The sequence below is a fragment of the Sorghum bicolor genome, chromosome 2 (genome assembly GCF_000003195.3).
Source record: "Sorghum bicolor cultivar BTx623 chromosome 2, Sorghum_bicolor_NCBIv3, whole genome shotgun sequence".
Classification (NCBI taxonomy): domain Eukaryota; kingdom Viridiplantae; phylum Streptophyta; class Magnoliopsida; order Poales; family Poaceae; genus Sorghum; species Sorghum bicolor.
This window is the reverse complement of record NC_012871.2, coordinates 478781-492031: the sequence shown is the minus strand read 5'-3', so window position 1 is coordinate 492031 and position 13251 is coordinate 478781. Positions and strand designations below refer to the sequence as shown.

At 50.0% G+C, this 13251-nt stretch overlaps 2 protein-coding genes across 2 annotated transcripts; both read right to left on the bottom strand.

The window, feature by feature from the left end:
* On the bottom strand, positions 3589-6008 carry LOC8081590. The gene has a single exon (XM_002459165.2). It carries the CDS (start codon positions 5884-5886, stop codon positions 3658-3660), a length of 2229 nt encoding a protein of 742 aa, XP_002459210.1. The 5' UTR covers positions 5887-6008; the 3' UTR covers positions 3589-3657.
* On the bottom strand, positions 8811-12620 carry LOC8054500. Its single transcript, XM_021452505.1, has 2 exons — positions 12351-12620; positions 8811-11482 (listed from the first exon to the last, which is right to left on the bottom strand). Exon 2 carries the CDS (start codon positions 11452-11454, stop codon positions 9073-9075), a length of 2382 nt encoding a protein of 793 aa, XP_021308180.1. The 5' UTR covers positions 11455-11482; positions 12351-12620; the 3' UTR covers positions 8811-9072.

The window sequence follows — 13251 nt, the reverse complement described above, 5'->3', positions numbered from 1 at the left end:
AGGCACAAATAAGACGAACATGCATGCATGCATCAAAGTGGATATTTCATGCACCCTGCATATCTTTTAGGGCTCGATCGTTCGCGTCTCCGTCAGTATGACACCAGGATTCATTCATTCCGGCTGATGGAAGCGAATGGGGCCTTATATTACCTGTTGCGCAAGCTAAGCAGCTATAGCATATTTCATTCTGGCTGTACTGTCCATCGAACATCGGTGGAAATACCATGCATGGAATATTATCTATGACATGTATGAATTGAGATATATCTCTTTAGCTGTAGATTTCGAAAAAACAAAGAATTAACCCACCTCGCCTCCAATCCGCACTTGTGCCTTGGTAAAACTATTGCAGAACCCACACAATCACTGTCGGGTGTGCATGAGCCAACAGTAATAATGTTAATTTCTTTCATTCACTACTGGGTAATAATAAGCCTAGAATAATATGGATAATGATTGGGCAACCTATTGACTCAATGGTGAACCCCCTATCATTATCGAGTTAAACCACGAACTGGCAATGATAGATGCGATAGTTGTGTCGTGTCAACCCACAACTCAGCAGCAACACGACAGTGGTGTCACCTGTTGTTTATCCACGTGGGCTATGAACCAAATCGACAAAATACGCCACACATTCCTCTGGGCGGGGACGTCCACCGTAGCAGCCAGCAAGTGCAAGGTGGCTTGGGCGATTGTGTGTAGGCTCACCTATCTTGGAGGACTCGGTGTGCCGGATATCAGATTCTCCGGCTTTGCGCTGCGCCTTCACTGGGAGTGGCTGGTGAGGACATCTCCCTAGCTAGGCGATTTTACTGTGCAGGGTAGTATGAGAGTGTCTGTCGGCGATGGTGCATTGGCCGTCTTTGGACAGACTCGTGGACCTCGGTTGGTCCCCTATATATGGCACTACGCCCTGAACCTTTTCACGGCCATCACTCCGTCTGGGAAGAAGTCGGTTCGGGATGGCCTTTTTCAAGGTCGCTGGGTCAGGGACTTCGTCGGCACGCCAACCATGCAGGTGCTCTGCCAGTACCTTAGAGTCTGGAATACCTTGCGCGATGTCGTCCTTGATCCGTTGCAAGAGGACCGATTTGTCTGGACATCGAACGCAGAAGGCGATTACTCGGCATTTTCGGCATATAAGGCTTTCTTTCAAGTTCAGTTTCGCTAATGGGAGCCAAAGAACTATGAAAGACGAAGGCGCCTGCACGTGTCAAGTTCTTCTTTTGGCTAGCTCTTCACCAGAGGCTTTGGACGGCCGATCGACGCAAAAGGCACGGTTTACAGGATGATGATACATGCATTCTTTGTGGTCAGGAGACTGAAACATGTGATCACCTTCTTGCCGGTTGTGTCTGGCCAGACAACTCTAGCTAGCAGTTCTTGCGCCTCTTGGCGTGTCTGAGCTGGTACCGGCACCCGGCAGCCAGTTGGTCGACTGGTGGCCGCCCAGCTGGCTCCGTCTTCAACGCGAAGTACGCCTGACTTTCGACTCCCTGGTGCTCCCTGTGGCTTGGATCCTTTGGAAGGAGAGGAACGACATGACTTTCAACGGGGAGCTTTGCAACACTCAATAGCTGCTTTTGAAGCTCCCATGCGAGGCGCAAGACCGGGTGGCGGCCAGCCTCAAGAGCTTCTCGGTGTTAGCCTCCCTTTTGTCGCGACAGCTTCCAGTTTTCTAATCGTTGTCTTCTGTTTTCTAGTAGGGTGTTTCTTCGCTAGTGCCTCATTGGCCACTCGCTGACGGGCCTTGTTTGTGACTTTGTAAACTTTGTTTCTCCTCTTAATGAAATATGGGTGAATGGTCCAATCGCGAAAAAAACAGTGGTGTTCCCGCTGGACATTCTTCACTGTCTAATCTAGTTACCATCATTGCTTCTGGTTATACATAAAATCATTTGTTTGGACATTCATTAGCTGGATGATAATGGAGACCTGTTCCCTGATTATACCTGTGTAGTGCGAAATTACATCATTGGGGGTCAGGGATATGTCTAACTTATTATTGCCCCACACTAAGATGTGAATGGAAAAAATATTTAAATAATTAGTCACCAATCAAGACTAAATGTCGACACCACTAATTGGCGAACGATCAGTCAAACTAAATCAGACGAACGATTTTCCGACCGATTAAACTTTCTATTGTAGGAAAAAAAATTCCACCTCTTTCCCTTTTAGGAAATACTCATTCTGTGCATCCATCCCCATTGTCTCTCTCGCTTCATTCTCTTTCTCTACCTATGATCGGCACTGACATAACCCACAAAACCAAAATATTTTTTAAAAATGCTATAACTTAAAAACGGTGTGTCCATTTTTAATTTCGTCTGCACCAGTGTGTTCTACACGATGCGACGAATAAAACTAGACCCCACTTAGATATGTTTCAAAGAATTTTGTTCTACAAATAACTTATATGTACTAACTTAGAAAATATAATTTAGAACATATAACTTAGAACACACCATTTACATATAATAGCTTATGTGTACCAAATAATCAGATATAACTTAGAATATATAACTTATAATGTATAACCTATAACTTATACGAGACCTTGAAAACGCAAGAGTTATGAAACACATTTTATTTATAAAAAGTTATTAAACGTAAAAGGAATGAACTAAGTTATAGCTTATTTCAAAACTTGCAAACACAAAAATTATTATCACACAAAGAAACAAATTAACTTATATCAAAACTTACAAACATAAAAAGTCATGAAAGCCAACTTGTGTATATAAGTTATTCCATGCAACTTGTGTATATAAGTTAATCAATACAATTTATGTGCATAAGTTGTAAAGTTATATGTCATAATTTAACACATATAAATTTCTACATGAAAAAAATCTTTTTAATATATGTAAGTGGGATCTAGTTTTGTTCGTCTCGTTGCGAAGAATACAATGGTGCAGACGGAATGAAAATTGGATAAACCATTTGAAAGTTATAGCAATTTAAAATAAATGATTTGTATTTTTTAACGACGTCAGTGGAATGTCGCGGAGTGGAAGACGCTGTCTGGATCGTTGGATGGATTAGTTTCTACTTAACGTTCACTAGAATGGAACTGGCACTAAATGTGCCGGCACCGGCAAAGGCTCGATCGAGATCACTTCCTCTTTCAATCCTGGTCCATGGCCCAAGATAAAATAGGGGCATTTAGTCCCGGATTCATTGTCCCAGTTGGAAAATCGGAAGCCCCTTTCTACACTAGTGATAGCCTCCATTTGGTCCTCAGTGTGCTCCAACCAAGCCCAAAAACGAAGCCAAATGTAGGAGTATTGCCTTGAATGAAGATGGTGCAAGTTATAAACCGCATAAGAGCTGAACAACATATATATGCTCGATCGTGGCCGTCCAATTGTGTGAGACATTCCTAGTTTAACATAATATATAGGATGTATATGAAAACAAACTTTTATTATGGTCCTAGCTGATGGATGACTAGCGACAAACAGCGGCCAAATAATCACTTTTGTGTTATAATACGTACTCAACGCTTGGTAAATCAGGTATTCCAAAAAAAAAAAAAACGCTTGGTAAGAATGAGCAATCGATGGGAAGGGAAGGTAATTAATGGAATGAACATGCATGCATATATAGATGATGAGAGCGAGCTGCTTCATTCCTACGTAGTACGTACTACTGGTCTTTGACGATGAGCTTGGCTTTGGCGTCCCCTTGCTGGATCTGGTACATGTCGCCGAGCCCCATGTGCGCCATGAGCAACCAGACGAGCGTGATGAGCTCGCCGCCGCCGCTGAGCTGCCGGACGTGCATGCTCCCCGGGCACTTGCCCGCCGCGTACGTCAGCATCTCACCCCATACCCCCGTGATGACGTCCCACATGAGCTCCTCGTCCAGCTCCCGGAGCACCTTCGCCAGGATGACCCCGTCGAACAGCGCCGACTTGCTCCGGTCGCCCTTCACCACCGCTGGCTTCTCCGTCGTGTTCACGCCCAGCAGCATCCTGCGCGCGTCGTCGTGGCCGTCGATCCACGCCTCCATGGATCCGAAGAACCGCCGCGCTTCCTCGCACGTGTCCCGGTAGCGGAGCAGGCCGATGCCCGCCGTCGCCGTCGCCGCCACCGTGTCCGGCTGCTTCACCAGCAGGTACAGCATGTACTCCGACAGAGTCTCGCCGATGGCCTGCATCTCCATGGTCTTCTGGCTTAGACTAGTTCCCACAGGCCGCACGGACATGGTTGTTTCTCCGCCTGCTGCGCCGCCGCCCGCCGCCGCCGCTGGCACGATGACGTCGTTGGCACCGCCGTAGCGGCACAGGTCGGTGGCGATGTGCCAGAGCAGCACGGACTCGTCGAAGTCACTCTGCACCACGCTGTCCATGATCACCTTGAACTTGTCCTCAACGACCTCGTTGTTCCCATTGATGGCCTTCTTGATCTCCATGGCATGGCGCTGGATGACACGCTTGCCACGACAGTTGCACATCTCCATGGTGTCCTCCTGCTTCCCTTTCAGATTCTCGGCCACTGTCTTGAGGCCGTCGAAGATGAACTTGAGCAGAGGGGACTCCTCCTGCTGCTTGCGGCGTAGCGGCACGCGGCGGATGAAGACGAAGTCGTCCACGATCTCGTCGACGTGCAGCTTCTCGGCGGCCTTGTGGAGCCACCGCCGCCGTCGTCCACCTTTGCTACTGTAATTTCCCGGCTTGCCGAGGCAGTAGCCGATGAGGTTCAGCTGCGAGGTGTTCCCCGACCAGCGCGGCGTCTGCCACCGCTTGGTGACCCGCCGCAGCCACGCCAGCCAGTGCAGCCGCCGGGAACGGGAAGCCTCCAAGTACACCTTGGCGCGGTCGGAGAAGAAGATCATGAGCAGCGCCGCCGCGTCGAGCGCCAGCCCGCCCAGCAGCAGCGCGTAGGTGATGCCGACGTCGACGGGCTGGATGTGGTGCGCCGGCTTGTCGAGGAAGAAGAAGACGAGCAGCGCGGAGACGAGGCAGGCGGAGCAGACGGAGCGGAGCACCCAGCCGCGCGTGCTGTAGGCGACGGGCGCCTTGGTGTACACCATGTCGTAGATGAAGCTGAGCTCCACCTCGATCACCTCGAACGCCTCGCTGGGCTTGAGGTTTTGGCGGTTGAGGAAGAAAGCCTGGCTGAGTCGCCGCTCCTTGAAGCTGAGGATGACGGCGTTGACGAAGAGCCGCCGGAAGATGAGGAAGAAGGCGTAGGCGCGAGCCTCCACGCTCTTCTCCAGTCGCGTCGTCGTCTCCTGATTCTCCATCTCGGCGGCCTCACCGCCGCTGGCTATGTCGATCTGGACGGCCAGGCCGGCCTTCTCCCTGGAGTCGAACTCGGTCATGAGCTTGGCGTAGTTGGGCCCAGGTTCAGGGCGGCCAAGCATCTTGTTGCGGAAGCCGTAGATGCTGCCGGAGTAGAGGCAGTAGATGCGCTCCGCGTACTTGATGATGCCGACGACGAACATGAGGACGGTGGCGTGGATCGTCATGGCGGGGATGCCGGCTGCGGCCTGCAGGGAGCAGAAAAAGATGACGGCGGCGGCGAAGAGCTCGAAGAGGAAGCCGAGGAGGTGGCGGGGCCAGAGCTCGTTGTCCTCGAGGGAGTAGGCGGTGATGGTGTCCGGGCCACCTAGGTGTAGCAGCAGGAACGGCGTCCAGAACGCCGCCAGCGTCATGCCGGCGCCGTCGGTTATGTTGTAGAGGATGAGGCCAAGGGCGAGGACGGCGACGGAATCGGCGAGGAGGTAGCAGGACCATAGGGTAAGGCGGGACCATATGGCGGAGGACCGCCGCCGCGTGGGGCCGAGGAAGACGAGGAGGACCTGGAGGAGGAAGCTCAGCAGCACGGCCACCTGGACATCCCAGCAGTTGCTGTCCTGCTGCGACGACATGGATATATCGATCGATCGGAGGGTTGAAACGTACACCTTTCACCTCACCGCCGCCGATACCTACGAGAAGCACAATGCACACGCTGTCTGTGTGCTTGGTTGGTGACTTGGTGGTATTGCTGCTGCTGCTGCTGCTGTGTTTGTGTGTCTCCATCGTTAGTAGGCACTTTAGGTAGGTGTGTGGGGTAGCAGGAAATGGAATAATACGTTACGTGTGTGTGTGTGTCTGCATGATGCATTGCAATTCGCTTGTTGTCGACACTCCTAGTCCTAGCTTCGATTCGATGCAAGAATAAAGCTTTTTCTGCCTCTTGCAAGAGACGGAGCGGAGAAAGGGCACTAAAGTGTGCATCAACAACCTTGCACTGCAAGCAATTTATCATTCTGTTGACAACCAAAATTGTCTATTTGTAAAGTTGTCAAAATATGCCCTTTTCTCGTTGTGTTCTTCGGCCCGGGCGTCCAATGTCCTTTCTATTGTGTGATTCGGACCACCTTTGATATAAACACATTCTCCCACTGGCCACGGATCCGATGATTGAAGCCCAAATAAAGTCCTTGTTTTGGGGAGCTCTGGCTCTCTACAAAAAAACATATCTCGAACGATTCATCCTAGATCTATCATGGTGCTGCTCCACCATAAATGAAGTGAGTGTTTGAATTTCTCTTTTGCTACGAGGATAGCTCGAGAAAAATTTTCCTTGAAGATAACTTTGCATCTTAGAACTAAGAATGATCTTCCATGAAAAAATATTGTCGTTGCGGATGGTCCAAATCGCCCAGGACAAAGATGCTAGAATTTCCATGAAGAAAGGCACATTCAGTTGGGTTTTCAAGCACAGTAAAATAGAAAATAGATCAGCCAAACTGCCATGTCCAATTGTAGTAGACTCTAGCATTGATTTGACACAGTCACCATAAGAAAAGATAGGTTAGATTTTCCTCAAACCCCAGCTGACAAAGAAAGTGTAATCTTGCAAATACATATTCTTGCGCCTGAGAATTTCCCTTGTGCTCAACGTTGTCCTTGAGGAGAAGCCACAAGAAAATTTCCTTTTGTTCTGACAGATTGACTTCCACATCCACCCGAAAACAGGGCGAATTTGACTATGACAGATTGACTTCCACATCCACCAAAAAACAGGGTGAATTTGTCTATGACCTACAAGATGTTTATAAACCCTATGAGAAGAGAACAGATTAGAATCCTAGGCATAACCTCATAAACCTATTTGTCTGACTCATGAGTAATTAACCTGACAGAGTTTAAAGTTAGACTAAAGTACTGATATTGGTGAAAGGCCTCCTCTGTAAGGGGGGAGATGGAACATGTCATGCATAGAAGACTGACAAGTTTTTGTTCTTCACATAAGAATAGAGCTCTGTGTATGGAAATATTGCTTATGGGTGGAACAACTACTTTTGGCTACAATAAACACTAACAAAGACATTGATTTGAGAGCAGGACATGAGTGTGAAAAGAATAAAGATGGTCGTACAGTTAAGCAACAATTGTGTTAGTCACATTTCTAGTTTAGCACATATAATAGGATGTAGTATGACATAGTCGGGATTCTTGGCTGCCAAGTTCAAGCGTTCCCCATCCGCTACCTGGGACTACCACTCATAACGAAGAAGATCGCCAAGGCCAAGGTGTACTCTATCGCCGAGGCCGTCACATGCAAGCTGCCATAACCCCACGACACACTGATGGCCCGTAGCAGACGCCTAGTGTGGATCAAATCTGTACTACATGCAGTGCCAGTCTACTCTCCATGATGGTGGACAACCTCCTGCCTGGGCAATCAGGGAGATCGATGCCATTTATAGAAAAATCTTGTGGGTTGGCAAGGAAACCTATTCGAGGCAAATGTTTGGTGGCCTGGAAGACTGCTTGCGGGCCGACCGAGCTGGGGGGGCTAGGCATTACCAATCTGCGACTAGCTGGGCTTGCCTTGCAAACTTGCTGGCTATGGTTGCACAAGATAGACAACGGCAGGGCTTGGAGCTCTCTGCCTCTGAACATGGATAGTGAAGTTCATGCTTTCTTCCGGGCTTCCACTTTTACCGAGCTCGGTGATAGGAACGACACACTTTTTTGGGATGATCGCTGGATCAAGGGAAGGATGCCATCAGACATAGTGTCCAACCTGGTCAAGTTGGTCTGCACACAGCTAGGTAGGGGCTTGACAACAGGTTCTGGACTCGAGGGATCGCCGGCAGCATGAACATCACACAAATTGCTGAGTTCCTCGACCTCTAGCAGACAATAGTGCTCATCCAACTAAGGGCGCAGCCGGACCGCACCGTATGGCGCTGGACGCTAGACGACAAGTACACCGCAACATCCGCATACAAGATGATGCGTACTGGTGCAAATCCCTTTTGTGGACACAAACTAATTTGGAAGGCCTTAGCCCCTTTGAAGGTAAAGATCTTCCTCTGGTTGTCCTTCCGAAGACGACACTAGACAAACATGTGACGCACACGCCATGGACTAGAGGCCAGAGAGGAGTGTTACCTCTGCAACCAATCTTCAGAGACGATTGACCACATCCTTTGTACCTACCCATTCATAAGAGAGGTATGGCATCACTTGTGCTAGGCCCTTGGGTGACCTTTGTCTGCCGTGAGGAATTCAATCATAGCCTGGTGGACTCGTCTGAGGATCACTTACAGGGAACTTGAGGAAGGGCTTCGATTCCCTCTTCGTGTTGGACGCGCGCTGGACGCCACCACCATGATTCCAGAGCTCCTAATGATGATCAAGGTGGAGGTAGAACAGTGGGCGAATGCAGGCGCCAAAAATCTGTGGTGTTTAGCGTCGGGGGTAGCTAGCTGCCACTCGTCATTCAATGTAATCTATGGGGTGCTCGGCCTCAGCCTGGGTTGTACCGAATTTTTTCTCACTTCTTAATACAAAATATGCAACCCTCTTGCGTATTCGAGAGAAAAAAAATAATAGAATGTAGTATACATATGGGAGTAAGAAACAAGCTTTTATTAGGGTGCTAGCTGAGGATTAGATAGCGACAAACAACCAAATAATCAGTGTGATAATATAAATACCCAACGATCGGTAAATGAGCTAGCAACGATGGGATGAGCAGGGAATGAAGAAGGTTCATAGACGACGACGATGAGCGATCGAGCTGAGGGCCGGGCTGAGCTTTTTGCTAGCTACGACTACTGGTCTTTGACGATGAGCTTGGCCTTGGCGTCTCCCTCCTGGATCTGGTACATGTCGCCGAGCCCCATGTGCGCCATGAGGAACCAGACGAGCGTGATGAGCTCGCCGCCGCGGCTGAGCTGCCGGACGTGCATGCTCCCCCGGCATTTTCCCGCTGCGTACGTGAGCATCTCCCCCCAGACCCCCGTGATGACCTTCCACATGAGCTCCTCCTCCAGCTTCCTGAGCTCCTTGGCCAGGATGACCGCGTCGAACAGCACCGACTTGCTCCGGTCGCCCTTCACCTCCGACGGCTTCTTGGACGTGTTCACGCTCAGCAGCATCCTCCGCGCATCCTTGCTGTCGTCGATCCACGCCTCCATGGATCCGAAGAACCGCCGCGCTTCCTCGCACGTGTCCCGGTAGCGGAGCAGGCCGATGCCCGCCGTCGCCGCCAGCATCTCCGGCTGCTTGATGAGCAGGTACAGCATGTACTCCGACAGGGTCTCGGAGATGACCTGCTTCCGTGAGATGTCTTGAGGCATCGGCCCTTGGTAGTCCCTGAGCAAGCACAGGTCGGTGGCGATGTGCCACAGCAGCAGGGATTCGTCGAAGTCACTCTGCACCACGCTGTTCAGGATCAGCTCCATCTTCTCCTCCGCGACCTCGGCCCTGATCCTGTCCATGTCGTCCATGGCAAGCCGCTTCGCCTCGTCCTTCTCCTCGAGGGACTTGCTGATTCTATCCATGGCAAGGCGCTTCGCCTCCTCGTTATCCTCGATGGCCTTCTTCATCTCCGCGGCGTGGCGCTGGACGACACGCTTACCGCGGCAGTTGCACATCTCCATGATTTCCCCTTTTCCTTTGGCTTTCAGCATCTCCGCCGCTGGCTTGAGGCCTTCGAAGATGAAATCGAGGAGAAGAGGGGACTCCTGCTCCTCCTCCTCCTGCTTGCTGCGTAGCGGCACGCGGCGGATGAAGACGAAGTCGTCCACGATCTCGTCGACGTGCATCTTCTCGGCCATCTTGTGGAGCCACCGCCGTCCACCTCTGTTACTGTAAATTCCCGGCTTGCCGAGGCAGTATTCGACGAGGTTGAGCTGCGATGTCTTCCCCGACCAGCGCCGCGTCCGCCACCGCTTGGTGGCCTGCCTCAGCCACTTGAGCCAGCCGAGCCGCCGCCGGGGCTCCTCCAGGTACACCTGGGCGCGGTTGGAGAAGAAGATCATGAGCAGCGCCGCCGCGTCGAGCGCCAGCCCGCCCAGCAGCAGCGCGTAGGTGATGCCGACGTCGACGGGCTGGATGTGGTGCGCCGGCTTGTCGAGGAAGAAGAAGATGAGCAGCGCGGAGACGAGGCAGGCGGAGCAGATGCAGCGGAGCACCCAGCCGGTCCTGGTGTAGGCGACGGGCGCCTTGGTGTACACCATGTCGTAGATGAAGTTGAGCTCCACCTCGATCACCTCGAACGCCTCGCTCGCCTTCATGTTGTCGCGCTCCAGGAAGAAGGCCTGGCTCTGCCGCCGCTCCTTGAAGCTCAGGATCACGTTGACGAAGAGCCGCCGGAAGACGAGGAAGAAGTCGTAGGCGCGAGCCTCCACGCTCTTCTCCTTGGACACCAGCCGCGTCGTCTCCTGATTCTCCATCTCCTTGTGTGCCTGCTCGGCCTCGCCGTTGGCTATGTCGATCTCCACCACCAGCCCGGCCTTCTTCTTGGAGTCGAACTCCGTCATCAGCTTGGCGTAGTTGGGACCAGGCTCCGGCGGGTCAAGGATCTTGTTGCGGAAGCCGTCGACGCTGCCGGAGTAGAGGGAGAAGGTGCGCTCCGCGTACTTGATGATGCCGACCACGAACATGAGCACGGTGGCGTGGATCATCGGGTTGCCGTGCAGGGAACAGAAGAAGATGACGCAGGCGGAGAAGAGCTCGAAGAGGAGGCCGATGAGGTGGCGGAGCCACAGCTCGTTGTCCTCCAGCGAGTAGGCGGTGATGGTGTCCGGCCCGCCAAGGTGGAGCAGCAGGAACGGCGTCCAGAACGAGAAGATGATGGGGCTACTGCTTCCGCTACTGCTAGCAGCGTTGTTGTTGTTGTTGTTGCTGCCAGGGCCAGCGGTGCCGCCACCGCCGCCGCGCTTGAGGCCGAAGCTGGAGGACGAGTTGCCGCCGCCGCCGCCGCCGCCGATGTTGCCCATGTTGTTGAGGAGGAGGCCAAGGGCGAGGTCAGCGACCCAGTCGGCGAGGAGATAGCAAGACCAGACGATGAAGCGGGGTGTCGGAGACGAGGAGCGCTTGCGCATGGGGCCCACGAAGATGAGGAACACCTGGAGGAGCAGGCTCACCTGCACCGCCGCCCGGATCTCCCAGTCGCTGTCCTGCTGCGGCACCGGAGGGTTGAAACCCATCGTCGACGCCGCCGGCCGCCGCTACTAGCTGGACATGCATGCATATTCATCAGCAATTGGTCGATGCAGCCAACAGTATGTCTGTACTTACTGTGATCCACTTCTCCTATATCTCGGTTGTTATGATATAGTACTGTTCAGTGACCATGCAATTTTGTCATTATTTGACTATAGGAAGAATTATACTTTTCCTTTGTGAACTATTGTTTTTAATTATACTAGTTGATTGTGTAAAAAAAATCCTGAATTTTTCTAAAAGAGTCAAGAACCATGCAGGTATAATAACTCCCTTAAACGTATGCATGCATGACTGGTATACATTTTGCTATATAATAGTCCACTTCGCTGACTGAGATTCTTTCTTCACGTCAAGAACAACTCAGTTGACTGAGATTTTGTCAGTCAAAAAAAATTAATACCACTAGCTAATAGTATGTGTCAAACAAATTAGATTACATGATAAATAAGAAAAACAAAGAGCAATGCGTGTAGGTCGGCTAATTGGATTACTTATAATTATAAAATGGTGTTTCAAGTTAATTAAGGTCCGTGCATTTATATAGATGAGTTTGTGTACATGTATATGAATGTCTATGTTTTATGTTTTTTCAAAAAAAAAAAACGTATCAAGGACCGGCCGGGTTTATGTGTACTCAACTCATTTGTGTGTTTGCACGCAGATTAATTATACTTAGAAGAAGAGCACACGCAAAAGGTTATGATGATGAACAATTCATTGGCGTTTTATGAATCTTTTGGCTTCCAATGCAAGAGACAAGACATGAACAAATTTAGTCCAAACAACACTTGTTTAATTAATGATTTGTGAAATAAATAAAATAAGAAAACACGCACATGTGTGTAGTGAGAGCTAGAGAAGTGGCGGCGCACCGTACCTGTCAGTTTCTTTGCACCTGGCGGTTGCCGGTGAATGAATTTGGCGCCTAGCTAGCTCCGCTGATCCAAATAAATTGATGTGTACTAGCTAGCTAGGACTAGGAGATTGAAACTCCAACGCATGCACGTATATATGATATGCCTGTATGTGCTAGTATATGAGCATGCTGTGTAATGCAGCAAAGTGACGGCCATGCATCCAGGCGGTCGGCCTGGCCTCTCTATATGCTTGCTCGCCCCCTACTGCTACTGGTGTTGCAGTGTGTGGTGTGCGTGTGTCCTACTGGTTTGTGAGTAGCAGTGCTGTGGCCTGCTGCTGCTGGTCCATCGATCTCGGTTACTCGATCTCCAACACATGGAATAAGTGTCTTTCAATTTATTCTCTCTCTCTCTCTCTCTCTCTCTCTGCCAAAGTAAAAGAAGAAAGTGAAAGTAATCAGTGTATTAATAGTAGTATGTAGGACCACTCACATGATCAGACAAAAAAGAATAATATCACATCGGTGTGCATCACAAGGCATGCATGCTGCATGCACGAGGTGATTTATATTTATAAAAGAAGCATATATAAATATATAGTTAAGGAGAGGGAAACAAATTAAGTTCTATGTATAGTACTCCCTCCGTCCCTGAAAGAATCAATTCCTAGGATCCGTGTCAGTCAAACTTTTTAAAGTTTGACTAACTTTATAGAAAAGAGTAACAACATCTATAATATAAAATACACATTATATGAAAATATATTTTATGATGAATCTAATAATACTAATTTGATACTATAAATCTTAGCGTTTTTTCTAAAAATTTGGTCAAAGTTTAAGAAGTTTGACTTAGGACAACTCTAGAAATTGACTCTTTCGTGGACGGAGGGAGTATCAGTAGTGTAGTAGTATGTACGGC

Bases quoted from the DNA above. Each gene is read 5' to 3' on its own strand.
- LOC8081590 (XM_002459165.2), bottom strand. From the start codon at position 5,886: ATGTCGTCGCAGCAGGACAGCAACTGCTGGGATGTCCAGGTGGCCGTG.
- LOC8054500 (XM_021452505.1), bottom strand. From the start codon at position 11,454: ATGGGTTTCAACCCTCCGGTGCCGCAGCAGGACAGCGACTGGGAGATC.